The following is a 27,183-nucleotide window of genomic DNA, read 5'->3' as shown; positions in this document are numbered from 1 at the left end:
GGATGGCGTGTCAATTTACACCCGACACATGCATTGTCTTTTCAAAATAAACTTCCATGTTCACAAAAAACATGGTTCCCACACAATTTTACCAAGGAGTTTTCAACATTTTCCCATAGCTTTTCCATAAATTTTGCCCAATTTCCATGACTTTATTTAGGAGTTTAAAATAGGTGGGACTATAAAGCGGTACAGCCATATATTACAAAACACTGTTCACACGCATTTGCCGCTACACAAACTGCTAGCACCTGCTAACTTAGCTCGCTCGTTTGACATTCTCACCACCAACTAGCTGCCTATGCCAATATGTGTACTTCACAAAACATCAAGGCCACACTCTTTTTTTTTTTTTTGGGTGGGGGGGGGGGGGGAGTGGAGAAAACCAAAGTTCTTACAGATGTCAGTGCAATTTGAGGTGTGTTTGCACTGTAATTTTGACAAGTCTGTATACATTTTTTTCTTGTTAAACTTACGTCCCACTAAAGCTAACGTTAGCTATCCATCAGTAGTAACTGTCACCAGCATCATTTACCCACTCACCACACCGACAATGAATATTCACAAAACTTATGAGCCACAAATCCTAGTGTGAAAGCCTTGGCTAACCCGCTATCCAACAGTTTTTCAGCATTTTCCTGTTTCTCTTCAAATGTCACAGCACGTTTCTTTCCTCCAAAATGGGGTGTGGTCTTGGCGATGACAAGATGCTTGTCTAGTCTGTGTATCACATGATACTGGTGACATTTCAATGGTCACGCAGTCCAGATTTTTATTTAGTAATACAAGGAACGTATTACGCATAACATTAGACATGTTTTGGGATTTTATTAACATATTTTAAATAATAATTGAAACAACGAATAGGCCTATTCAAAACTTTTCCAAAACATTCCTTGATTGGAAAATCATTCCCAGGCCTTCAAAACAGTTTTCCTAATTTTATAACTTTTCCAGGAATTTAATAACAATGGGAACCTTGAAAAAATATTAAGTTTCTGCATGTTAAATGCATACAGTTTCCTTTCAAAATAAACGTCTGAGGTAGGTTTACTTCATTTTTCATTTTTATGTTTAGGCACAAAAGTAGGTGGTTAAGTCAAGAAAAAACTTTACTTTTTGGGCTAAAATAATACTTGCAAAGACAGTATAAGGTCACATTCGTCATGTAACATACTACACTATGAAGTTAAAATAACTCATCGTTCATTTCTGATTTAACATAGGACAAGAACTGCTGTCTCCTGGGTTAAAGTTAAAGTTAAAGCAGCAATATACAGGTACACTTATCCTAGTGTGTACATTTGCTTATCTACGATCTCGAAAAACAACGTAACTAGATGTTGAATCTCCCCTTTATTTTACTATGTTACTTTCAAAGGGGAGACTTTGTACACATACTTCCATAACAAAATTGTTTCAAGTTCCAATTACAGTAATAAAACATTTATGGGTCATTTTGATTGATAATATATAAATTCTATAATACTGTGACACTGTGAAACTGCAATATTTTCTGAGATGATTGTGCCGTGAAAATCTCATACCATTTGCAGCTGCCCAAAGCATCAGCAAATGCGCCTGGTGTGTCTCATACAGACGCTGAAGGATGCCTTGGTGAGGGGCCAACCAAGCATCAGTATCTGACAAATTGGGGGTGAGGAGTTGTTGATCTGTATTGTCAATAAAATGTCAGAAAATTTTGAAAAATGCCTGATAGAATTTCCTAAACTCCAAGAGACTGGATGACTTCAAAGTGCTTTATTCACCCCAACGAACCGTTCAAAAATCAAAGCTATGGAGTTTATTACCACAAGACAAATAAAAGCAGCACATCCTCATGACTGAGAGGCTACAACTAGTTAATGTTTGGCATTTCTGCTTGAAAAATTACTTTAATCAAATGGCTGATAAATATTTCAGTTCAGCTGATCAATCGAATGTTTCAGCTCAAAGGAGTGCAAATATAATAATATATGCATTTGTGTCATATTTGAAGAAACCCCTAGTTAATACTAAAGCCACAACCATCCATGTCAGACTTTTCATTTAATTTAGATAATTTGTTCTTGATGGTAAAAGTACCATAACCTGTAGTTTTCCACCTGACAGCCAACACATGAAAACTCTTCGCCAGGTGATGATAAAAATCTATTCTCTACCAAAAGAAACAATAAAGCTGAAACTACATCAAACGTTCTTACTGGTGTCCTGCTGATATCATTTATACCCCCCTCGTCTTTCAGTTTACCCTTCCTCTACCCCCTTGTGTCCACTCTTCACACCACTGACAAACCAAGACGTGTGTAATACTACAAACTACACTATTCATTCTTTACATTCAGAGCTCTGACTGACCGGCTTTAGCACAGAACATGAGCGGTTCCACTGTGATCCCTGCTTGTAATTAAATGGAGTTTTCAGTTTTAAGCTGCCATGAGCACACTGTATAATAACCACTCCCAGCTACAATTTCAGCATGGAAAGACAAAAATTAAAAAGCTAAACTCAGCTACAGCTGTGTGAGACAGATAATTTGCTTTTGGATTTAACATTATTGAACATTCATTACTGTTGAATGTGAAAGCTGTGTGAAGGTGTTTATCTTTCATTTCCCCAAGATCAGTTTCTGATTACAAGCAGAAAACTGCTGAACTTTTCATTTCTAAAATACAAACTTTTTAGGCCATCCTCCAAACTTGGCACAAGGTTATTAGAAGCATTGTGAAAGTTATTCATCTATGTATATTAGCTATGAAGTTAAGACAAGTGCAATCAGTGAGTTTTGGATGCCCTCTATGGCACTGGAGGGTATAATATGAATGTAAAATGTATTATGTACATAAAATCTTATTTCTTTTTTTCCCCATTTTATTTTATAAAAAAAAAAATAGAAATAGTACTATTACTATTATTAATCAAATTGTTTCCCTTGGACAATCTTAGACTTCCCATGCAACTAAAACCTTAGAAAGACTTCAACAGAGCTACAAAATGCCATTAATTATGACTCAATTTATTCTAAATTACATAATTTATCAATTTAACTAATGGGCATTAAGAACCAGCAACAAAATCTGACACAAACTATGACATAATTATGACACAGTCTGTCACCGAGTGACTAAGTTTTCTGTTTGTGTCGGTTAGAAACAACAGCTCACATACTACCAGTTGCACTTGGTTCCTGGCGTCTTTCTCATCCCGGCTAGCAGCACTGCTATCCAGTCAGCATGAGTCTTTGCATCTTTAGTAACACTTCCTCGGGATGTCATGACATTCTCAGTAATCCTTAAAGTCCTCTGCACAGACACAATTGTTTTTAAAGCAGTCCGTAATGCAGAGGCAGAGAGATGAAAACAAAACTTAGTTGTAGTTCCTCTGACATCAGTCGACATCCGAATAATCAACGGATGGCACAGCTGGCTGCAGCTCCATGGCTGATTGGGCTGTAGGCAGAAGTGTATGTCATGCAAGTGTTTTGGAAACACAAAGAGCAGTGAGGCGGCAGAAATTTTCTATCCTGTGTGATTCAGGTTTTGATTTGTCGGCTCCTCTGGGCAAGGAGGTGCCCATATCAACAACATAATTTAATTTGGACAAATGGGGTGAATGTACGGCTCCCTGGTCGCTGAAGTTCGGATGCTCTCTTTTGTTGCAGCCTTACGGTTTGATTAGGCTGATTAGACAGGCTGATTTTCACATGAAATTCTTGCCTGAGGCTGCTCAACTATAGATAAATGGGCTACAACCTCAAAGTTGGAACAATATTTTTTAAAAGTTCTGGGAAGGCATATTCATTTAGGCAGCTCTGTTGGCATTACAGCTATTCAAAATGATAAACACTTAAGTTTTATGCTTTACTGTACACCTAGCCAAACTGGGCTGCCTCTAATGCTGCAACATGCACTATAAAGAATAAAAAAATCAAGGGACAAGGAACAAAAATGAATAAAATGACCATCTAACTTACTGTAAGGTACAAAGAGGCACAGAGAAGCAAGGTATGCATTTGTGGAGAATGAGCCTTATTGATTGAACATAAACCAGCACTCACAGAACTGATTGGTTTAAAAGGAGGAATGCTGAGTCATGGCGTTGTCAAACAGTCAGCCACCTGGGGTAAAGACAGGTCAGAGGGTTGTGTGGATATATTTAGGGTAATGGTCTGCAATACCCCAGTGAATTATAACAAGCCCTTTTGAAGTGTTTCAGTGTTTCCTCCCCTCCTACTATCATCCTACTAATAGAGTCAATTTAGGGTCAGGGATTTCCCATCGTACTTTGTGATTAAAACATCCAAAAATGCTGATGTTGTTTAATTTAGATGGATTTTTTCCCAAAAACCTAACTTCTACAGACACATGGCTTGACTGATGAATTGTGTCTCCATGGCAACGGGAGATAATGTGGAGAGGATATGACACTTCTATTCCTGTTTTTCACTTCTCACTTCCAAATTCTCATCATTCTAAACATTTGACAATTACACTGGATATATTTAAAATCTACACTATATTTCCTACATATATATATATATATATATATATATATATATATAAAAATAGTTCTGCCAGGAATAACTGGACACTGATTAAAAAAAAAAAAAAAATATATATATATATATATATATATATATATATATATACATACATACATTTTTTTTTTCCCCTATATATATATATATATATATGTATGTATATATATATATATATATATATACATTTTTTTTTTTTTTTAAATCAGTGTCCAGTTATTCCTGGCAGAACTATTTTTATTTTTCCGTTGTTGCATCCTGTCACTCTCTGCTGTTATAAAGGCCCAAATATCCCCTAAGGGATCAGTTTTATCTTATCTTAATGGAGAGATAGACCAAGGGCTGGGTGAAGTCACAGCGAGCCCTGCTGTTGTTTGGATGTCCTTTAGCTTAAGGGAAGGACGGACTGATAAACAGAGACATGGAGAGGGGACGTAAAGGGAGAGAGGAGTAAACAGGCTTGCCAATTCTAGAAAAAGCCAAGATGGGCATGGTCTTAGGAATAATGAAAAGAGAACGGAAAGACAGGGCATGTAATGACTGAAAGAGAAAGGAAAAATAGTCAGCATCAACCCATCTGATTAAGATTTAATCAGAGACATTGTTTGCTTTGGACATGATGATAAATTGTTTCAGGGCATTGTACAGGTTTCTTTAAATGAGTGTCATAAAAGTGACACAATATGCAGACGATATCTTCCTCTATATGTTTCATCTGACTTTCTCCCTACAGCATCACATGTGCAGTGATGCAGTGCTGAATCCAAAATGTAATTAAGACCTGTCTGCAGAGCGCAGTAGAGGTCTTGAACGGGTCCAAATCATATTTAGTCTAATTAGGCAGAGTCTTGTTATACTGCAGCCGGGCTCTGGTCTACGTGTCAACATTTCTCATGCCAAAGTGAATCAAATGGTGGTCATAATCATTACAAAAAATGTGTGTTTTTTGGAGTGAGACAGAAGGAGTGAACTGTAAAGAACAGAGACAATGTGATTCTAGTTTTGACCACAGCTACTTGTTAACTGCTGGGGCATCATCATGCTGTAAGTGTCAATGTTCCCTCTCTACAGTACATGGATGTATCTCATCTTGAATGTGGTTTTATTATCCTCAGACTGATCTTAGACTAGGTCTTATTGTCCACAAGTCACTGGCAGATCTCCTCTTTGAAAATTATTTTTTGCACTTTGGGTATGAAGGTTTTCCACAATTACTATTCTTAAAGACATTAAGTGCATAGTCGGCTAGCCTTGAACAGCAAAGTTAAAAATGATACATCCCACGTGTCATGAAAACGTGAATTCAATCAAAGACTGATTTTGTTTAACTGAACACACTACTTTGAGGCCCAACAATTTCACACATTGGGATTTTCTGGGATACTGTCAAATGACCTACCCTCAACAACCCTGCCCCCATATAACCCTACACTACAGATAAACATAATGAATATAAGGATGTGAAAGTAAAATAACTTTTTATCAGTATTAAATTTATAGTTAAGATAAGAGAGGAAAATCACAAAGCCCAGTGTTAATGTGTAATTCTCTGGTTTATCAGTAAAGTGTATAAACTACACTGCAGAGTGGAGTCTCTACTAGCAGAGACAAATACTGACAGCTGACTCGTATGAACATCAGCAGGTCTGCGTTAAATCTAATGTATGAAATGTTTATTTCGTCATGCTGCATTTTTATAAACATAGCCAGTCACCGTCCCACCTTCCCACCAGTGACTAGCCTACAACTACCAAGTAGAACAGAGATGAGCTATAATTCACCTCACACATTAACAGTCAACTCAGACAAACAAGCAGCTGTATCTCACACACACATACAGCCAGATAGAGAAACGTACTCCAGACTGGGTTACTAAGTACAATACAAATCATCGCTAACTGTAGCATCACATGGCTAGCGGTTAAGTTTGACAACAGACTCTAGCCTTTTAAAAGCTTGGTGTTGGATGTAAGCCATTGCTGCTAATTAGCTTGTGCTAACATTCTGGAGACAGTCCTTCAGCGCTGCATCTAAACTGTTTAGCAGCTGCAGGAGGTGTTTTGATCTGGTAGGGTGTTTGGCAGTCAGAGATCAGACACTGTCTTTCTCTGGAACTGTGAAAGAAGTCCAGACCGCAACATGTTTTGCCCTCTAGAAGGGATGTAACAATTACCGATATGACGGTAAATCTCGGTTAACTTTTACACTATAAGAATTACCGTTTATGTTTAAATTAATAGCATTATCGTGGTGGATTAGCAGGATATGTAATAACAGCCTCATTCAAGTCTCGCGATGCAGGCGCTGCGTGAATGCGTAGCATGTGTAAATACCAAGAATGAAAACATGGCGGAAGCGGCACTCAGGATATTTTCCTCCCCAACTAAACGCACAGAGTCTGAGGTCTGGGCATACTTTGGGTTTCTAAAGAATGCCGAGGGACAGCTGGCGGAGGACAACTATCCTGTGTGCAGAACATGCAGAAAGAAAGATGCTGCGAAAGGTAGCAACACTGCAAATCTGCTGGCTCATCTCTGTGACCGTCATCCACAGCTTTACAGCCAATGCAAGATATGGCATGCAAATGTCAGTTATTGTGTGAGGGACTTCGGTTTTACTAAGACTGTCATAATGTGTAACTCTCGACGTATACAGGACATTTGAGCCGTATCTGTCCTCCTAAACGGCGACTAGGTTTTCCGTTTTTGTTTAAGACACTTAGGAGCTAATACTAGCTGAATAGCTAATAGCCGTATTAGCAGCTATGTTGCTAAGTGTTTCAAAACGAAACGGAGCTGAAAACACTGAGCGGAGCCGACAGAATATAAACCGACGTAACGTAACGCTAATTGAGATCAACTATGATTGAATCACTATGATTATGGTTATTGTATGGCGAGCTAGAATCGATATAGACAGCCAGTTATGCTTTCTCAACATAAGCTCAAGGAAACAACATAAAACGCTGCCGTGTTAACCTTTAACTGAGAGCCTTAATGGGGGCTCTCAGTTTTATAAGGTTAATTAAATTCACTATTCACAGTCTTGACCTAACACACACACACACACACACACACACACACACACACGAGAACATGCACTCCTTTTCTCATACAGGCACTCCTCTCACATGCACACTTCTAATGTGTGAATTATTCTGTGTAATGATGACCATTGCCCTTAGGGTTTTTTTGGTTTCTCCTGCACATTTGTGATATCTATCCTATATATTGTATGATTTTTGTTCTACTCTTGCATTGTTTTGTTTTATATATATTTTTCCTCTCATGCTAATAAATAAATAATATATAAATTGTTTACATATTTTGCTGACTGTTAAAATGCACCAGACAAATAAGCTTTGTTCCTGTAATTTGTTTACATATTTTGTTCATTTAAAATAAAATTTTCTGTTGCTGTGCCAATCCATTGCCCCTTTAATGTTAAAGTTTCATTTTAATATAAGATTTTGGCTGTTAAAGGGCCAGTGTGTAAAATGGGTTGAAAACAGTGACATCAGTGGTCAAATTCTAGATTGCAGGGCTCACTCGCTCACCACTCCCGTCGGGTAAATGATGGTGGCCTCATAGGGACAAAAAGCTTTGCGCACGAGTTTTTCAGGAGTAGGTCTATGTAGCGACAAGGTGAATGTTTATTTAGAAATCTAAGCCATGTTACGATATTGTAATGAATCCCTCACGAGCAGAAGACCAGAGGAGCGTTAGGGAAAAAGGCCCGTTTATTTGAGCACTCCAGAAACTCCGGTAACACTCCACTCCGTCCCAAACTCTGACTCTTCTGGCATAACAGACACACTTCATAACTTTACACACATACACGTTTACCATACTGGGTGGGGACCCCCCTCCCCTCTCTGTTCCACCAATCTCCAGCCCGCACACTGACTGACAGCGTAGCCGGTAAACAGTGCTCAGCTGTTTATTTAGCCTAGCAATATCTCCGGACTACAGTAGCTGCAATGGACGACTTTGAACGCGATTTTGAGAGTTTCTTGTAGCGGACACAGACCCAGAGCCATACCTGTTTGAGCCGGAGCATACAGATGAGGAACTCCATGTGTTTGATGCTGAGCGGGCAAGAAGAGAGGCTGAATGCACAGAACGGGATTCGGTGCTACTGCTACCATTGTTGGGGAGATATATCATCAGGAGGAAAAGCGCCACAGAGAGTGCATCACAAGGAGTGAAGTTACGTCTTCTTTTCCTCGCAGATGACGGTTCGGGTTCATTCTCTCCTGTTGCATGGTAAGTGTGGTCCATTCGCAAACTTTATAACTACAAAAACTTTTTACTACTCTCTATCAACGAACTACTAACACTCTGCTGTTTCTTCCTCCTCCTTCCTTCCTTCCGCTGTCTTCGTTGGTTCATTTATACACGCGAAACGCGTTGTCTGGCTGGCTGGATTGTCCACTCGGTCTGCCGTACATACATGGCGGCGCAAGATGGCGATCTCTCTAAAGCAAGGCCCTTGCTATATATATACAGTACAGGCCAAAAGTTTGGACACACCTTCTCATTCAATGCGTTTTCTTTATTTTCATGACTATTTACATTGTAGATTCTCACTGAAGGCATCAAAACTATGAATGAACACATGTGGAGTTATGTACTTAACAATAAAAGGTGAAATAACTGAAAACATGTTTTATATTCTAGTTTCTTCAAAATAGCCACCCTTTGCTCTGATTACTGCTTTGCACACTCTTGGCATTCTCTCCATGAGCTTCAAGAGGTAGTCACCTGAAATGGTTTCCACTTCACAGGTGTGCCTTATCAGGGTTAATTAGTGGAATTTCTTGCTTTATCAATGGGGTTGGGACCATCAGTTGTGTTGTGCAGAAGTCAGGTTAATACACAGCCGACAACCCATTGGACAACTGTTAAAATTCATATTATGGCAAGAACCAATCAGCTAACTAAAGAAAAACGAGTGGCCATCATTACTTTAAGAAATGAAGGTCAGTCAGTCCGGAAAATTGCAAAAACTTTAAATGTGTCCCCAAGTGGAGTCGCAAAAACCATCAAGCGCTACAACGAAACTGGCACACATGAGGACCGACCCAGGAAAGGAAGACCAAGAGTCACCTCTGCTTCTGAGGATAAGTTCATCTGAGTCACCAGCCTCAGAAATCGCAAGTTAACAGCAGCTCAGATCAGAGACCAGATGAATGCCACGCAGAGTTCTAGCAGCAGACCCATCTCTAGAACAACTGTTAAGAGGAGACTGCGCGAATCAGGCCTTCATGGTCAAATAGCTGCTAGGAAACCACTGCTAAGGAGAGGCAACAAGCAGAAGAGATTTGTTTGGGCCAAGAAACACAGGGAAGGGACATTAGACCAGTGGAAATCTGTGCTTTGGTCTGATGAGTCCAAATTTGAGATCTTTGGTTCCAACCGCCGTGTCTTTGTGAGACGCAGAAAAGGTGAACGGAGGGATTCCACATGCCTGGTTCCCACTGTGAAGCATGGAGGAGGTGTGATGGTGTGGGGGTGTTTTGCTGGTGACACTGTTGGGGATTTATTCAAAATTGAAGGCACACTGAACCAGCATGGCTACCACAGCATCCTGCAGCGACATGCCATCCCATCCGGTTTGCGTTTAGTTGGACGATCATTTATTTTTCAACAGGACAATGACCCCAAACACACCTCCAGGCTGTGTAAGGGCTATTTGACCAAGAAGGAGAGTGATGGAGTGCTGCGGCAGATGACCTGGCCTCCACAGTCACGGACCTGAACCCAATCGAGATGGTTTGGGGTGAGCTGGACCGCAGAGTGAAGGCAAAGGGGCCAACAAGTGCTAAACACCTCTGGGAACTCCTTCAAGACTGTTGGAAAACCATTTCAGGTGACTACCTCTTGAAGCTCATGGAGAGAATGCCAAGAGTGTGCAAAGCAGTAATCAGAGCAAAGGGTGGCTATTTTGAAGAAACTAGAATATAAAACATGTTTTCAGTTATTTCACCTTTTTTGTTAAGTACATAACTCCACATGTGTTCATTCATAGTTTTGATGCCTTCAGTGAGAATCTACACTGTAAATAGTCATGAAAATAAAGAAAACGCATTGAATGAGAAGGTGTGTCCAAACTTTTGGCCTGTACTGTATATATATATATATATATATATATATATATATATATATATATACATACACACATATATATATATAAGCATAATTATAAGGCTACGAAAACCAAACGAATTTTATTTTATAGCGATCATACACTTGTATAAACATATTAATGGGTAGAATATTCAGATTCAGATTCAGATTGACAATAAACCATGCCAAATATTACACAATGGCCCTTTAACATTTTAGTATGATAAGGAAATTACAAGATTTAGTGAAGTTATTTCAATATATCTATTTTTTTGGACATTTTACAGCGCTTAAAAAAATATTGCAATATTATCGTTTTCCGTGATAATTTGGTCACGATAATCGAGATATCAAATTTTCCATATCGTTACATCCCCACCCTCTAGACAGCATGCTGTAGATGTTCTTCTTCTCTGTGTTTATTGGCATTTATTGGCTCACAAACCAAGTTTAAAGGTGCATGTACTGCCACCCACTGTGGCAGGGTGTGTAGATGCTGCCCTTGTTATATCAATCTTATATTATGGCAGTAAAACAATATTATAGCAGTCTAGCTTCGTATTATTGGCACTATTTGTCAGCTGTAAATTTTAATTATCGAAATAATGTATAATTATAAAAATGTCCCATTATCAGCCGACAAATTATCGGCCCAATATATCAGGATTCCCTAAAAATTAGTTAAATAAATAAATAGAAACTACTATAGAATGCTCCATTTTTGTGGCAACATGGGCTACACTATCTTTTTAAAAAAAAAAAAAAAAAACATCGCAATGTCAACTTGCGAGACAAACACATTGCCAAAAACTGCAATATTGCACATGAAGATTGAAGATTTTTTTTTAATTCATTCATTTTTTTTAGTTGAAAGAGCGTATCCGTAGAAAACTCCACTTTAAAATGTAACTATCATTCTTTATTATTTGTGCCTTTTGTGATAAGTTCAATGTTAATTTTTCCAGTAAAAGAAAATTGGGAACAATTTCCTTTCATTTGTTATTCAACCAGCAATTTGTTGTTTTTTAGCAGTATACAGAAAACAGAGGAAAGACAGACCTCGGCACTTTAATATCTGTGTATTTTTTGCAAGTAGTGTTAGCTCCGTATTCAGCATTATCACACATTGATATTTTCCTCATATGGTGTAGCCTTATTGTCCTATACATGGTATATAAATAATTTACAACCTAAATAATTACATTGGCTATAAAAAAAATCATCATCTTTGAATTTAATATGTTTGAAAGGTCAACTGTTAAACAACTGTTAACAATTGAAGGTGGTTAATTTATTCAGTAAACCCTGCTGAATAGACCCTGCAGAGTAAAACCTGATGACAGCGTTTTACCTTGCTCAGCAGATATCTCATGTGAATGCCACTGCCTGTAGCCATAGCTGTTCCTTTGAGTCTTTAAAACCCATCTGAATGATACTCTTGATAATGGTGAAAAGAGGGTTAACTGCTTGTGTTAGGTGCTCTTTGTCTGTCTCTCCCATCAGGAAAGAGAAACAGAACCCAGTGAGTAGACTGGTCCCTGGTGGCCACACAGACTCGCACTGCTGCCAAGAAGAGAAGAGAAAGTCGAAGCAGACTTTAGCCTCGCAAATCCTGATGTGCGCTGCTGACAATGTCTGCCAAAAAAGCTCCCTTTGCTAGTTAAATGTGTGGGCTGGTGTCAAGTCGGGAGGTCTAGACTTTGTAGTGGCTTTCAGTCGAAATTGTTTAAAGCCGTTTACCCATTTAAGGTACTGACAGTTAATAACTATACTACAGGGTGTTTAAAATTAAATATGGCTGCAGCTTTTGCAAAAAATAAATAATGCACACCATACTTTCTGATTTATTTTTCTGTTTACTATAGTAGTTAAGGCAAATTCATGCATGTTCCTTGGCTGAAATAAACAAAAACAGAAAAAGGCAGAAGTTTGCACAGTTTGATGTGAAATAAAATGAGCAAGCAGAGAAAAACCTAGCCCACAGTTGTCATTATGATGGATTGCATATTGATTTTTCAGCCAACTAAATGCACCCACATATAATTTTATGCAGCTTCTATTCCTTTTCCACATTAAGGCTGTTGTGTATACAGATTTATACCTATGATTTTCTTTTATTCTCCTGATTTTATTCATTTCAGAGTGCTGCAACACTGTCTTGCCTCATGTGTTGTAAGATAAAGTGACTGAGTGAATATTATGGTTTGGAAGTGGCTTTTGAAATCTGTAAGAGCTTAGGGAATGGAATATATTAAATGGTTTTGCAGATATGTCAGAAATATGCCAGCAAGATATGACCAAATAATGAAAAATGTATTACGAGCTTTTTAAATGAGAGACATCTAAAGAAGGGCTCTGTGTCAGTTCAAGATATGTTTTAGATTTCCTTCATTAGAAATCTGGCAGTAACAGGAAGGTAACTCATACCTAATGGGACAGCATCGTTACACGCATTGCAGCAACATTATTTTAGCTCCAAATCACCTGCATAAACTGGTCAAAACCAGCACACAAGCAAACTGCAGCAATGCTCCAAAAAAGCGACTGTTTCTGCTCCAACTCTAATGACGTGGATATGTTATACATTTACAAACGCAGCTCTGCACAGCTGCTGTTGCCCACAAGCTGCTGCCTTTCAATATGGCCACCAGAAGGACTGTTACATCACCTGAAAGCCCTCACAGTTAAACAATCCTGTGCAGAGTGAGGCTCGTTGCAGGCGATTTGTGGCAAAGCAGTGATGTGTTACATACCACTGGCCCATTAGTGGAGAATAGATAAGTGAGGGGGATATCATGTTCTTAGTGCAAGTCATCTTTTGTGTCTGGATGTTTTTTGTTTGTTTGTTTTCCAAGAGCTAAAACCTTGCTGAGCCTTCTTTGTTGGACAGCCATAAACACAGAGAGCAAGGATGTTAGATAGGAAGTGGAGAAAGAGGAGCAGACAGGTGTAAAACACCTGAGGGTGCCTTTTGGGGGAAAAACTGATGAGAAGATCAGCTTCTTTTCTCTTCCTGTGTATCTGATCCTACATAAACCTGCTATTTCACTCCAGTGTCTGTTGAGCTGGGTATCAGTGTGCGATACCTTCAAGGTATGAACCACAATAACCCAGAACCAAGTCTTCTCAAAATACCTGCATTCGATCCTTTTTGTGATAGGGGTCAGATCCTGGACTGTCCCAACTCCTCGCCAGATTGGCAATCTTTCTGTTGCTGCCATCGCTGGAGCTGCTCTCCATCAGGTCAGTTCAACAACTGCCCAGATAGCAGGAGCTAACACAACGGCAGCAGCTAAGATCCAACTCTGAGCCGTTAAATGGTCCAAGCAAACTCAAACAGCAAACAGGCTCAACTCTGACATTAAAATCATTAATAACCGCAAGGTAGTGTCAGGCATGTGATGCTTACAATTAGCCCTGTTACTGTATGTGTGCAGCCATGCAGACTCTGCAGCAGGAGTAGCTACAAACCATACAGTTTGTGGTGGGATGATGTCAACTAAGGTGTACTTGGCAGAGTTGGCCAAGATGCCACCAAAACATTAGGAAGTATGGCTATACTACTGTACACTAGGGCTGTACCTGACTCACAATTATGTCAGTCGAATCCGATTTGGCTGTTCAATATGAATATTCAACGATTCAGGGGTTTTTTCCATATAAAGTTAAAGCCCCTACAAGGAACTTTCATTTTGAGTTGATTTTGGCGACCCTGTGGACAAAAGCTGTAGTGTTTTGCCGGAATGAAGCCTACATTTCCCATGAGCTCTAGCGCGTATTGTCATAAAGACGCTTACCTGGCTCGCGCATGTGTTTGTTCTGAGGATGAATGAAACAACAAGACGGGAAAACTTTGCCCCCGCTCCTATCGGGGATCCCAGCTCACCTCTGCCACGCCCCAGCTTCACCTCTCCGGCGTAAGCGCCACCGCTGCCGGGGTAAACTCAGTGGTCGGCTGGTGAGGCTGAAGGCCTGTTTGGTGAGCACTTCCACGGCTTCTTGGACTGAGTATAGAGCGGTACCTTGCCTCTTTATTTCTCAGCAGAGATGAGGTGTTCCAGCCCCGCGGCCCCTGCTCTCCTCGTCCTCGCTGGCGCGGGGTGAATCTGCGCAACCTGCGACCTCTGTGTGTGGCTCCCCATACAGCTAATGCCGTGAACCCGCCAGCTCCTGCCCGGATTGGGCTGGTAAATGCTAGATCGCTAGCGAACAAAACGTTTATCCTGAAGGATTTCCTGACTTCCCGAGGATTGGATTTTCTCTGAATGACTGAGACGTGGCTGACTGTTGGTGAGTCCAGTGCTTTCACAGAACTTTTACCCGATGATTGCTGCTATTTTAACTCCCCGCGGACGTCGGGTTGAGGAGGAAGAATAGCAACTATTTATAAGAGTCACTATAAATGTAAGCAGCTAGGTAAGATGAAGTGTGCCGTCTGAGTGCCGTAAATCGTTTCGTTCTGGAAGCAACCTGGGGCGGACCCGGACACAGTTTCCTAAAGGTATGGATATACACTATATAGAAATAGCTTATCTTCACACCGATGGTCTCATTTGCTGTTGTAGGTCACGCACAGACATCAGCAGAAACAAGAGACTTGCATATCCAGTTAAAAGTTCCTTGTAGCAGCTTTAAAAAGTTTGAATGGGCTCAGTGGATCGCTCAGTATATCAGCAATAATTATGTAATATGGTAGGCCTAAACAATCTAACTGCGCTTACGATGGATTAGAATTGTGCAACAACATCTTTTTCCAACACTAAATATCAAACAAAAGCCAGAGACTGTATTGTATTAAGTTGCTGTGAGCTGTAAATTCACCATTTCTAAGCACAAGAGAGAGAATATTGTTATCTCGAGCCTTAGGCCTCGCTCCCACAGAAATTGTATTACAGGTTGCAAAACACGAGGCACACCGCACTGCCTTTTAAAAAAAAAAAAAAAAAATAGTAAAAGAATGCTTGCTGTGCCTTTTTATTGTTGCAAGGCTATGACACCAACACGTCCTTAAACTAACCTTCCTGTGTAATCAATCTACCGTCAATCTACTGCTTTTTCACAGTAATCAGTATCTAGTTCCGAAAATGTTGAGGCAGAGGGTACTTGCTGTAGCTCTGGTTGAGGATGAGAGGCTGTCAGCAAATAGTTTTTGGGCACAGGGAAAGGGAGATCTGTGTGGGTACATGAGATCCTAAAATAGCGGGTGGGTCATGGGGAGTACCAGCAGTTGGTCCAGGAGCTTCGCCTCAATGATGGGCATTTCCAGGTATATTTTAGAATGACTTGGCAACAGTTTGACAAACTGCTGTCTATCATCAGGCCGTATAGCTCTGGGTATCCAGCAACCACTACCACCAGTTTCTCCTCCATTGTTTACCAACTGTAAACTTGTTGTCATGACTACCACAGAAGGTCCGCCTCTCAAATCATCCGATTGGACAATGGGAAAAAAGATGATGAAAAAGAGTTGACCTGGGGCGCTTTTTTTGCTCTGAGTTGAAGTTTTTCCAACTCGAGGAGTTCAGAGCGCTCCAGCAAAGACGCCAGGCGCCTAGAGCGCAGAAATGCGTGGGGCTTCGTAATGCAAAAACAGCAAGCAAAAAGATTAATTCCCATTAAAAACACTTTAAAAATCCACCTCCAGCTGCTAAAATCATGTCTGCAGTTGTCTCTACCAAGAGTATTGTGACAGTCAAGACTTTATTTCAGAGTTTCTTTCACTGATAGGGCAGCCCTATAGAACACGCCACTCCATTCACATTATGTGTATCGAATGAAGGACTCCATTGGTATTGGTATGATCTCCAGGATACTAATATTGTACTGGAATCATAATTTACCCAGCTCTGGTGCCTAATGACCAGAGGGGCTTTTTTACAGGGCTGTCTTTTGAGATGTCAGCGCTAATACTTTTGATTGAAGGTTGTTATTAAAACAGGACAGCTCTACAATACATATTCAATATTAAATTCCGGTCAAGATCATTTATATAGTGCCAATTCACAACAGGAGTTGTGCTTGCTGTGTTTGTTGAGTCACAAACCAGCAATGAAATTTGACAGTGTCATGAATTTGATGGAATATTAATAACCTTGGATCACAGCTAGTATTCCATATACTGTGATACAATAAATGTAATGTCATGTCCTTAAAATTCCCAAACCTTACACTAACAGTTGTCATTCAGTGAATCAGTGAGGCAGGTTTCATTGCAGTTTTTTACAGTCTGTTGAGTACAGTCCCACCACACGCTGGAATGAGCTCTCAGGTCAGACACCTCATAACAGTAATAATAAAACACACGGGCTGTGTTTACAGACAAAGCTCCATCATACTGGGGGTGGAAGACACTGACCGGCTGAGACTTCCCACAAAGCCAACAGAATATTTGTCTGATAAATCAGCTGTGTGTATATATAACAGCCAATCGCACACCGGCATCACTCTGTGTCTCGCCTGTTGCTGCGACACGGTTGGCTGCTGCATCAGCCAACTGAGAGGAGTAGTAGCAATGTGGCTTCTGGCTGTCCGAACGCTGAGGAGACATTCAAGGTCAAACATTAAGAGTGACTCATCAAATCATCCTCCATACACACCTCGTGAATCTGTGATCCACTGTGTGTGTGTGCGCCCAAGCATGTGTGTGGAAGTCAACAGGCATGTCAGCAGTGTTTTATTTGTACTGGATAGTGCTTGAGGCCAATATGCACCTCTCTCTCCCCCTATCTTCCTCCCTGTCTCCCGATATGTGTGTGTGAGTGTGAGTGTGTGGGCGTATCTTAATGAAATCTGACAGTGAATTGTGACAATCAGCGAAGGAGCATCCTGCAGAGGTTAATAAGCTGCACTCCTCACAGCAGCAGCAGGCCGCCACGCGCACACACACTTACACACACACACACACACACACACACACACACACACACACCAATCTCCTCTGTCTTTTCATTCTCCTAAAATTATATTTAGAGATTACAAAAATTCATGGCCCGGTTCTTTCAGATTCAGTGAGGGGGTAGTCTTTCCAGTTTGCCACCTCCTGAAGCGACTCTCAGGACACAAAGTGGTGACATCACTCTTTCGTGCACTTCCTGTTTTCTGTGATAAATAAGGGCTTATAATGAGGTGTCACTCAGCGGGCTCTGTCGCTTCTCTCACTCCACACCTTTTACACCACTCACACACATACACACAGTAAATGCTAGGTGCAAAAAGATAACCAAAAAAAACAAACAATCCGCCATTATCTTTACACATTAATTAACATCTCAACAGCTACTTTACAATACCTGCTTCTAATAGGTGTCTTGGGAATATGCTTTTCGTTGATTGTTTAATTAAGAGAACATCATGAAGTTTTAATAACCCAGGCTCCACTCTGTTGCCGAAATTTAGACTAGCAATGTTGCAACAACAGCATCAGATGGAGAGTCAAATTTAACAAGACCATTAGCAATAGCAACATGATTCGCTACAACTACAGTAGGCCTAACAGTAAATGCAGAAGTACAATTGTAGTAGTATGGGGTATTTTCCACTCTACTAAGGGTACAATTCACAGAACATTTTTTGGCTATTCAGATATTTAATACCTTGTTTGCAATCACATGACTAGTATGACACAAAATTCAGATGGAGAGCAGGAAGTGAATTGGATATGTAGGAAAGTGACTACATAGAGGGGTTGGATGACCCTGCAGGCAGCAGGTATCAAAGAAAATTGACACTCACGGTGAATGTGAGCCATGCAAGACGAAGAAAAGCGATGTTTCCCACAACTTGACCAATATCCCCAGTGTGGACTGGATCATTGTTAAAAATTACCTCATCATTCATACCTCCTAACGTTACTTACGTTACATGGTGAGCTGATGAACGTGTACAAGAGTCTAGAGGACTACAACTATTTTGTGCACGGTTGGGCCATGACTGAAACGACTGCCAACTTGTTTATAGCCAGGTGAGTTAATATGCTTAAGGAAAATTGTCTTTTATATTTCAGCTCTGTACATGGATGCATCGCTGTCAAGCTAACGTTACTTGCTAACATTAGCTAACTTTAGCTATTATTTTCTACCTACTAGGTCAACTGTTCCCAGGTCTGGTGAAACGCTAAAAACACAGAGAAGTTGTCACAGCACATTGTTATTGCATCCAACTCGAGGCATGTTAAACACAGCGCTTTAAAAGTTACGTTTGATGTAGCGTGATGAAGGAATGAGTACTACATCCTGAAATGAGTTAGCAATTTAAGCTCTTCCGGTTTCCTTGTCTTGAAGTGGGTGCATTTTATAAATTATGTTAACACAAGCGTAGATATCTTCACGTTTTATTCTATGACATAAAATATGTCAGTAAATACCCCTCTTGTGAATTCTGGAGCTTTAAGCTGTGTTAAAAAAGGTAGTTGCTAACAAGTGGTGAAATGAGGCCACAGAACGTCATCAGGCCAAACACGACGTTACAGACTCATTGTTATGGCAACGGTAAGTCGTGTCACCATCGTGTCATTTGTAGTGCACATAGCCTAACGTTAGGTTTTTACTTCTGGAGATTGCATTTACGCTGCAAGAATCATAAAAGTGGTGTGAATTTGTGGAGAAAACGTGTAACTATCATACACTTTTGTTTGCCACAGAACTTATTTTCTACAGTGATACAAAATCAGATGAAAATATCCCACTGGCTTTTTCATGAGGGAACCAGGGCGACGGGAACATCAGTGTCGGCCTTCAGAAAAAAAAGTCATCCCTGCAGCGCTCTATTAGTTAACTCTGTTTTTTTTATCCACAGGTTTTTGATCCACATCTGCCACTGTTTCTCAATCTGTCTTTTTTTACTTTTCTCCTTTACATCTTGTTATTTTTGCGACTGAAAGTGACCCTTGTTTTTTCCCCAATTTGATTGATTGGAACAGCCATCACCATCACAATCATAGGTATTTGTGCAGTGCTGGTCGTCTTTGCCTTCAGTGGCCTCCCTCCATCTGTGCGGCACACCGAAGTATGATGTCATATGCAAAGAAGCTATTTGTTTAATCATTTTGTAAGTAAAATTCTATATTTTAATTTTAAAAGAATATAAATGTATTGGTAGTGTTATTTGAATAGAGCAGTACCAGGCTTAAAAATCCCCACTGAATCAGCGTTACTCTGTTCCCAAGTCTGGAGTCATGTTGCTCAGACCATCTGCTCTCTAACCCTGCCCAAGCTACACAGATCACTGCACTACCACCCCTGGATTATGGCATCAACAAACACATGCACACACACACACACACACACACACACACACACACACACACACACACACGTGCATCTTGGCTTAAATGTCGCCGCCGAGTGATGAGAGCCTATTTGTGTGTGTTTTCAGCCGTATTTTCAGCCATTATTTACAGTCACTCAATAAACGGCACTGGTACTGACATGCATTTCCCCAATTATGGCCTATACAAAACGGAACTCTTATCTGTCAATATTTTGCACATCTGTATCCACTTAGAATCACTCCTTTCCCTGCAGTACTGAACAGGCACTTGGCCAGTATGAAATTTGGGGATATTACAAAAATAGATAACTGCAGTTTGTGTGATTTTCCATCTATTTTGGGGGGTTTGGCAAGAAGCACAGGCAGAGAGGAGCAACTCTTGACAGTTCTGAGATGGTGGGTGCATGAAGGAAAAAAAGCTTATCAATAACAGTTACATTTAGATTATTAATTTATCCTTTATCAGAGAATAACACCCAGTACTGTTATTATGTTAACTTGGATGAGCCTGTATGTTCTGCACTACAGTACAGACCATGTACAATAGTTGAGTCATACTCATGCATATTCAAGTGGAATCATCACAATTATGTTTCGCTGGATTCCAGTAGTTTTCAAGCCTATTCTTAAAATAATCACATCCAGAATTTGTGCAGTGAACTGTATCTTTGCATCCACACATGGTGACGTAGCTGGTTCCCCAGTGAGCTGTACGATATTATATGGAATTGACAGAAATTTAGAAATGTTGAAGAGCAGGCAGGAGGGTATTAGTGGATGATGGCGTGGTTAAAAAGTTGTTAAATGTATTCATCCACATTTGAATTGTTGAAATGTTTATGTACACGCTGTGGTGCTGCAGCACTACAGAATATGACTTGCAAGTACTGTACACACACACACACACACACACACAAACACACACTCTACAATATTCCACTATCTCTGTCTCTTTCAATCCCTTCGTCCAGAAATACATGGAGAGCTCAGAGGTCTATTTCTGACTCACTTTGACGCTTAAGTCAGTCAGGCATTGCTGATGATGACACACATGCACTCACACGCGCACACACACGTGTGCCCGCTGATACACACACACACACACACACACACACACACACACACCCTAGGCTAGGTAATACATTTGTTTTAAGGCATTCTCCTGACGATGCAAAATGAGACGCCGCCCGCTCTGTTTCCCAGCGCTCTGACAACAACCAGAAACTTCCAGCCCTGATTCACTGTGGACAGGCTTTAAAATCAGGCTCATTCCTTTAAAAAATCCTCGGCCCACTTCTTACATGCTATTGCCCTGAATTATAATTTACATAAAACTTGTTGCCATAGCAGCAAAAACCCCTATGTTACCTCCTTTTTGACAGAGGCACTACAATAAAAGGCAAAACCATCAGAGAGAGTATAACTTATGAAATACGGCTTTCCAAAAAATTATGACAGCAAAATCCTCGCCGAGCCCAGACTACACAAAAGGGCCGGAAAGCAGCTTTGTGGGATTAAAAATTACTGCGAGAAGTCTTAAATAACAGCGGCAGCAAACAGGTCCCGCATCACAAATCATGAAACTCAATGCTACGGGAGAAGAGCAATCAATGACTGATTTACTGACAAAGCATGAAGTCCCTGCAAAAGCGTATGGAGCCAATGCTTGAGTCAAAGCTGATCTGACAACACTGCTGCATGCTGTACTTTCTGTATTGGTGCATTTCTAAAGAGCAGATAATCATCAGAAATCAGGAAATTCAAAGAGGAAGAGGCCAGTCAAGAAAAAAAAGCCCTAAAATATGACAAGAAAGCAAAGGAGAAATTCAGGAGTGTCAGAACTAAAAAGGGAACTGATAATGATATGCAAAGTAAGAACACAAAAAGACACTCAGGATTAAAGTAGGCCAGTCAAAGTATGAGATAAAAAATTCAGATGCCTCAATCACTCTCGAGTCATCTTCAGACACAGCGAGCTGGAAATCAGTCAGCTCGTAATGTGTCGGAGAGCTGCTCCGAGAGGTTTCAAGGTTGCTATTTATTCCTGAATGCAGCTCTGGCCCCACGGAGATCAGCGGTCAGTGAGAGCAGATGGCCTGCATGCTATCGGCCCATTCCCCTGCTTTGTTGCGGCTTAATACAACAAGGCACGGGAGATGCGAGGCTCAGATGTGATGCCTGTGGGAATCATGTGACTTGACATATGAAAATGCCATTCACCATTGTTTTAGATGGTAAATGCTACATGAAAATACTCAGCTTTTACCTTGTAATATTCAAATAAATGTATCAATCTATAATATATTCAGTTGAACAAGGTTTAATATTGTATTTTTATTTTTAATTCAAATAAAGCTGAAACTGAGAACTTTTCATGAGCAATTTTGTGATCACTATGCTTGAAATTCCTATTATTCGAGGGTTCACTTGATGTCCGTCACAGGCAAATGTATCATGTACTGTGTGACATGTCAACTCAGTAATCTCTGATGCACTCATCCAAGTGCCCAGCCCCTTCACAGCCACAGAGGATGCCCCTAAATCTGGCCCTGAACTGAAATATCACATGGACAAACACCAAAACACTCCCTATTACAGTACACAGCCCTACAACACTCTCTGCATGATGATGCATTCAATGTTAATAATGTAACACAAGTAATCCGCTGTAGAGGTTTACAAAAGCTTCGACATGCCTCGCCTGTCTCTCAAAGAAATGACCTTAAAAGTGAAAGACATGATTTGTGCGTGGGCATAGATTTCAGGGGACACGTAACCCTCAATATTTATAACATGTTCATTTGTCCCCCTAAGTTAGATTTAAAGTATCAGAAGGTTTTTGTTGTGACAACTCCATAAACAGATGCAGAAAATGTACAAAATGGTCCATAAACATTCACCAGAATGCAGGAAATGAAGTGCTTGACACTCAAAATCTGTACATCCTTGGAATTGTGCAATTATAATGCATATTTAGCACAGTTTGTGATGCGTTTTTGTGCAGAATTTTACCAATAAGCATGTCCTTTTTTAACTATTTCATTTTTGGTATTGCTGCTTGACATTGTTCTGTGCCCTTTTGTTAATTTTCCGCTCAAAATAATTCAGCATCTTTAAGCTAAAATGTGGCCTAAACAAAACTATTTTATCATGGAGGTAAAGTAATTTAAGTGCTGTCAAACCAGCAGCAGATGCATTCATATTGTTCACTTTTCACACAAATTTCAGCCCAGTGCTTACTGGGTTTGTACTGGATTCTGCTAAACAAATTGAATTCATCCACCGTGACACAACTATGACTCCTTATGTAAAGTAAAAGAGGTGTTTGCTACTGTTCCGTTTACCAAGCTGCCACTCTGAGATGTCTGCGAAACTTCTGAAGTTGAAAATAAGAATTTCAAGCAGAGTGATCACAAAAATCGCCTCTAAGAATTTGTTTTGTGAATTCAATTAGCTTTATCTTCGAAAGCTTCGACGTTTCTTGACATAGTCAGCTGTATAATGTGAGGGTATCAAGGCATGTGTACATACCTGCCTGTATATTTGTTAGTATGCCTAAAAAAAAGAAAATATAATGTGTGTAATTTCCTCAGTGTTTGTGTTAAATACATATGCTGGATGTTATGCTATAGAGATTGAGCAAACAAGGTGAAAAGACTTTTTTTCCCTTTCAATGTGACTTTAAAGAGCCCACACTGCACTAAGCCTTGGCACACACCTAGCCCAAGGCTGCTGAATTATGATTTTTTTTCCCAGCCTCCACTTCCTCAGCAACAAAGAGAAATACTGAGAGCACAAATCTTGTGTTAGTGTCAGTAGCAAATCCTTTGAGGATATAACCAAGTTGAGGTGTCAAAGTCCTCAGCAGCAAAGAAGAGGCCTCTCCAAAAAAAAAAGCCACCTGGAAATGTGTGTGAGGCAGCGTTAGACCTACAGCTTGATGATAATGACATACTGGAACTACAAACATGCTTTGACCCTGGGTGAATGCGGCGGAGGAGTTGCTATTCCGCGTTAGAAGTTTGAACCCTGTCATTTTAGCAAGTGAGAGATGAAAGCACTGCTCCTCAGGGCATAAAAAACATTTGAAATGCCCTTGAAAGCCCACAGGTAGAGTCAGTGGAGAAATATAACATCCTCGTCAGCTGGGCCAAAGCAAATAAAATGTTTAACTGAACTAATTCCTGTTAATAAGCTTCTGAAATGAATGTATGCTATATTAACAGTACACATTTTTCCCAGAACTGCATGCTACATAAATAAATACACATCAAAAGGCACATAAATTCCAATTCAACACACATACAACAGGGGAATAAGAAGGCATATAATCAAATATTCTACATAAGCAAATACGGAGAGGGTACAGGGAATTGAATAACTGCAACAGGATGCAGTTATCAAGCGAGCATGTGTCTTATTTTTTAATCTGTGTCTCATTTCCAAGTACTGCTTGTCATCAAGAAGGATCAAAGTTTGGAGGAAGTGCCTTATTTAGCTGCATGACTATTTATAAAGGGCCCCCAGAACAACATTAACATGGCCAAGTAAAACAAAACGCCAGCACGGTGTGTGCTGCTACAGGTGATTAATGGCTGATCTGATTATTACCGTAGCTAATGACCCCGATATTGATGGATGCAGCATCCGAACAGACCGGGCTCGCCTTTGGACAGCTCATACCTCCCAAGTGTGCCGCTCTTGCCACCAAACTACGTTGAAGGGATTCACAATTTTAGGTTTCTTTGCTGTTTCACTTCAATGCGTGTTTGTATCGGGGATTTTAAGATATTTTAAGAACAAGCAGTAGCTGAATTTTAATTCGGGCTAAAATTAAGCTACCAATCTGAATGTATTCAATGACAATTCAACTTTAATCATGAGTTTACCTCTTAATCCCCACACCAAAACACAGCACTAGTGAGCAGCGCCAATTAATTTAAAGAGTTCATTATATTTATTTGGAAATGCGTGATTTTTTTTATTATATTCACGCCGAAAGTACAAGAATATGCTTCTAATTTAGATAAATATCAACATCTTGTGTTTCCTTTTAGAAACTGTCATCAACAGGAGATAAATGACTAAATACGCAGAATTCCCAACGAGGTCTGGTGCCGAGTTCTCACACATGAACGGGAGGCAGAGGGTTTAACCCAAGGGTTGATACAGTGCTCAGGGAGTGAAGAACAGGCCTCATAATAACACTCCTTACCTTTGTTAGCTGTGCTATTTTCTTGCTCATCTTCAGGTGCAGGTCTTGGGTATATTCCATGGTGATGCCGGTCTGAAAGGACATGCTGCTGGCTGAGGATGAACTAAATTTCCCCTGACCGGCAGGGCAGTAATACTGCTGCCAACCCGACCCAGTCGCCATCTTCACGATGATGCTTCAGATGCTTAAGAGAGATATGGGCTGTAATAATAAAGTGGACGGTGTGAGGAGACGGCCAGCGAGCGGCGGAGGAGAGGACCGGGACAGTGTCGGATTTTTGCCACGACACAACACAAATTAATCAAAAATATGATGCCTTTTCAGCCCACAAACTGTTAAAAATTGGTTTCATGTTGCTCAGTTCCGGATAACAATAACAATAAAGGAGGAACTGTGTTATTTTTAAGCTCCAGAAACGTTAGCTACTACCATCTTGTCCGTTCAAAAATGTGTCCGTTAAAGCGGTCCGAGGTGCGGGTCCTGTCTGCTGTCACCTGGCGCTGATGTGGAGCCGTTGTCGGGCAGCTGACTGGCTCCCGGTCGGTCACCTTGATACCGAAATGTCTCAACGGGGGCCGTTAAGAGTGATTCCTCCTCGGTGCATTCCGGCTACATTGACGGAGAGTGTGTAGAGATTGGAGGTACGTGTGTGTGTTAGTTAGGGAAGAGTGTGTAGGACAGGCTCGGCGGTTGGTTGCTGCTCCTCTGTTGCCATGGATCACCTCAACAGTTTATGCTGCATTCACGTAGGATGGGAGTAGCGCTGCCTTCAGGTGCTGTGGGAGAAATCGAAATCAGGACGGTGAGCGCACGTGAACGTGATGAACATGACGCTGAATGCCAGATGTGACGTTCAAGGGGTGGGTGGTGTTGTGTAGCGATGCTGTGATTTTAATATAAATCACACTTTGAAGAAATTTAAGTCGTGTACTTGCATGTTTTGGGCGCGTGCATGAGAGAACAAACTCACCTGGCGTTTCTTCAAAATAAAAGACCTCATTAGGTCTGAGAAAAATGCAAACACACAGATTAAAGCAACTATATTATATACAGTATATATCAAGTTTATCAGCTGAACTTAATTATCACAATTAGCTGGATTTAACACACTCATTTATTTGTTTTAAATCAGCTGTGGTTTCATCATATTGACCATCCATCTTTTTTTCTGTGACAACAATATTCAAAAAAAAGTTAAACAAAAAAGTGACATAATATATTAAGAGAATAAATACAAATACAAATAAAAATACATAATGAAAACTATAATTTTGGTGCTGCAAGTTTATTTAAATACCAAATTTTGGCAGTAAGGCATTCAAAGTGCTTTACATTAAACTTTAAAATACAAGGTACAAAAGAAACACAATATAAAATGACATTTAACCCTTTGAAACCTGACAGAAAATCAGCCTGCTTTCTTTCAGAAACGTGGGAAGAAAGCAACAAGCAATGAAAGAAGAAATGACCCAAAAAAAATTGTAAAAAAAAAAAAAAAGAAAGAAAGAAATTTAAAAACAAGAAAATTAGTTAAAAAAACAAACAAACAAGGAAATGAACTGGGAAAAGTTAATTGTGAAATAATAATTGTGTAACATAATTTTAGATATATAATAATGATATTTATAAATATAGTTTTTCCCTAGCTTTTTTTTTTTTTTTTTTTTTAAATTTCTAAATCTATTATTTTTTTGCAATTTGTGGGACATTTCTGTCCAAGTTACTCATTGCCTTTTTTCCCCATCTTGTGAAAAGCGTCTCACTCAAGGTTTCAAGGGGTTAATTAGAAACGCCATTAAAGAGAGCTAGAGAGTACTGCATGTCTTAATATGTCATGGGCGACTGTGGTAAAGTGGGTTGTCCACTAATCAGTGGGCTGATCCCCAGCTCCTCCTGTCTGAATGTTGAAGTACCCTTGAGCAAGATACTGAATCCCAAATTGCTCCCGATCATGCTTCCATCAGTGTGTGAGTGTGTTAAAAACTGAGTAGCAGGTGGCACCTTGTATGGTAGCCTCGGCCACCAGTGTGTGAATG

At 40.1% G+C, this 27,183-nt stretch overlaps 1 protein-coding gene across 2 annotated transcripts in view; it reads right to left on the bottom strand.

Annotated features, from left to right (window-relative positions):
• The window catches only part of fam184ab (family with sequence similarity 184 member Ab), a 230,106-nt gene extending 204,192 nt beyond the window's left edge, over window positions 1–25,914 (bottom strand). The window contains exon 1 of one of the 2 annotated variants that reach the window (XM_049589644.1): window positions 25,148–25,914. In XM_049589644.1, coding sequence (XP_049445601.1) covers window positions 25,148–25,309 — 162 coding nt within the window. In that variant the 5' untranslated portion in view covers window positions 25,310–25,914. The remainder of the gene's footprint in view (window positions 1–25,147) is intronic. The other variant, XM_049589645.1, reaches the window with a different exon arrangement.
• Window positions 25,915–27,183: the final 1,269 nt, after the last annotated feature.

This window comes from Epinephelus fuscoguttatus, linkage group LG11, assembly GCF_011397635.1.
Source record: "Epinephelus fuscoguttatus linkage group LG11, E.fuscoguttatus.final_Chr_v1".
NCBI lineage: Eukaryota > Metazoa > Chordata > Actinopteri > Perciformes > Serranidae > Epinephelus > Epinephelus fuscoguttatus.
This window is presented reverse-complemented; position numbering and strand designations above follow the sequence as displayed.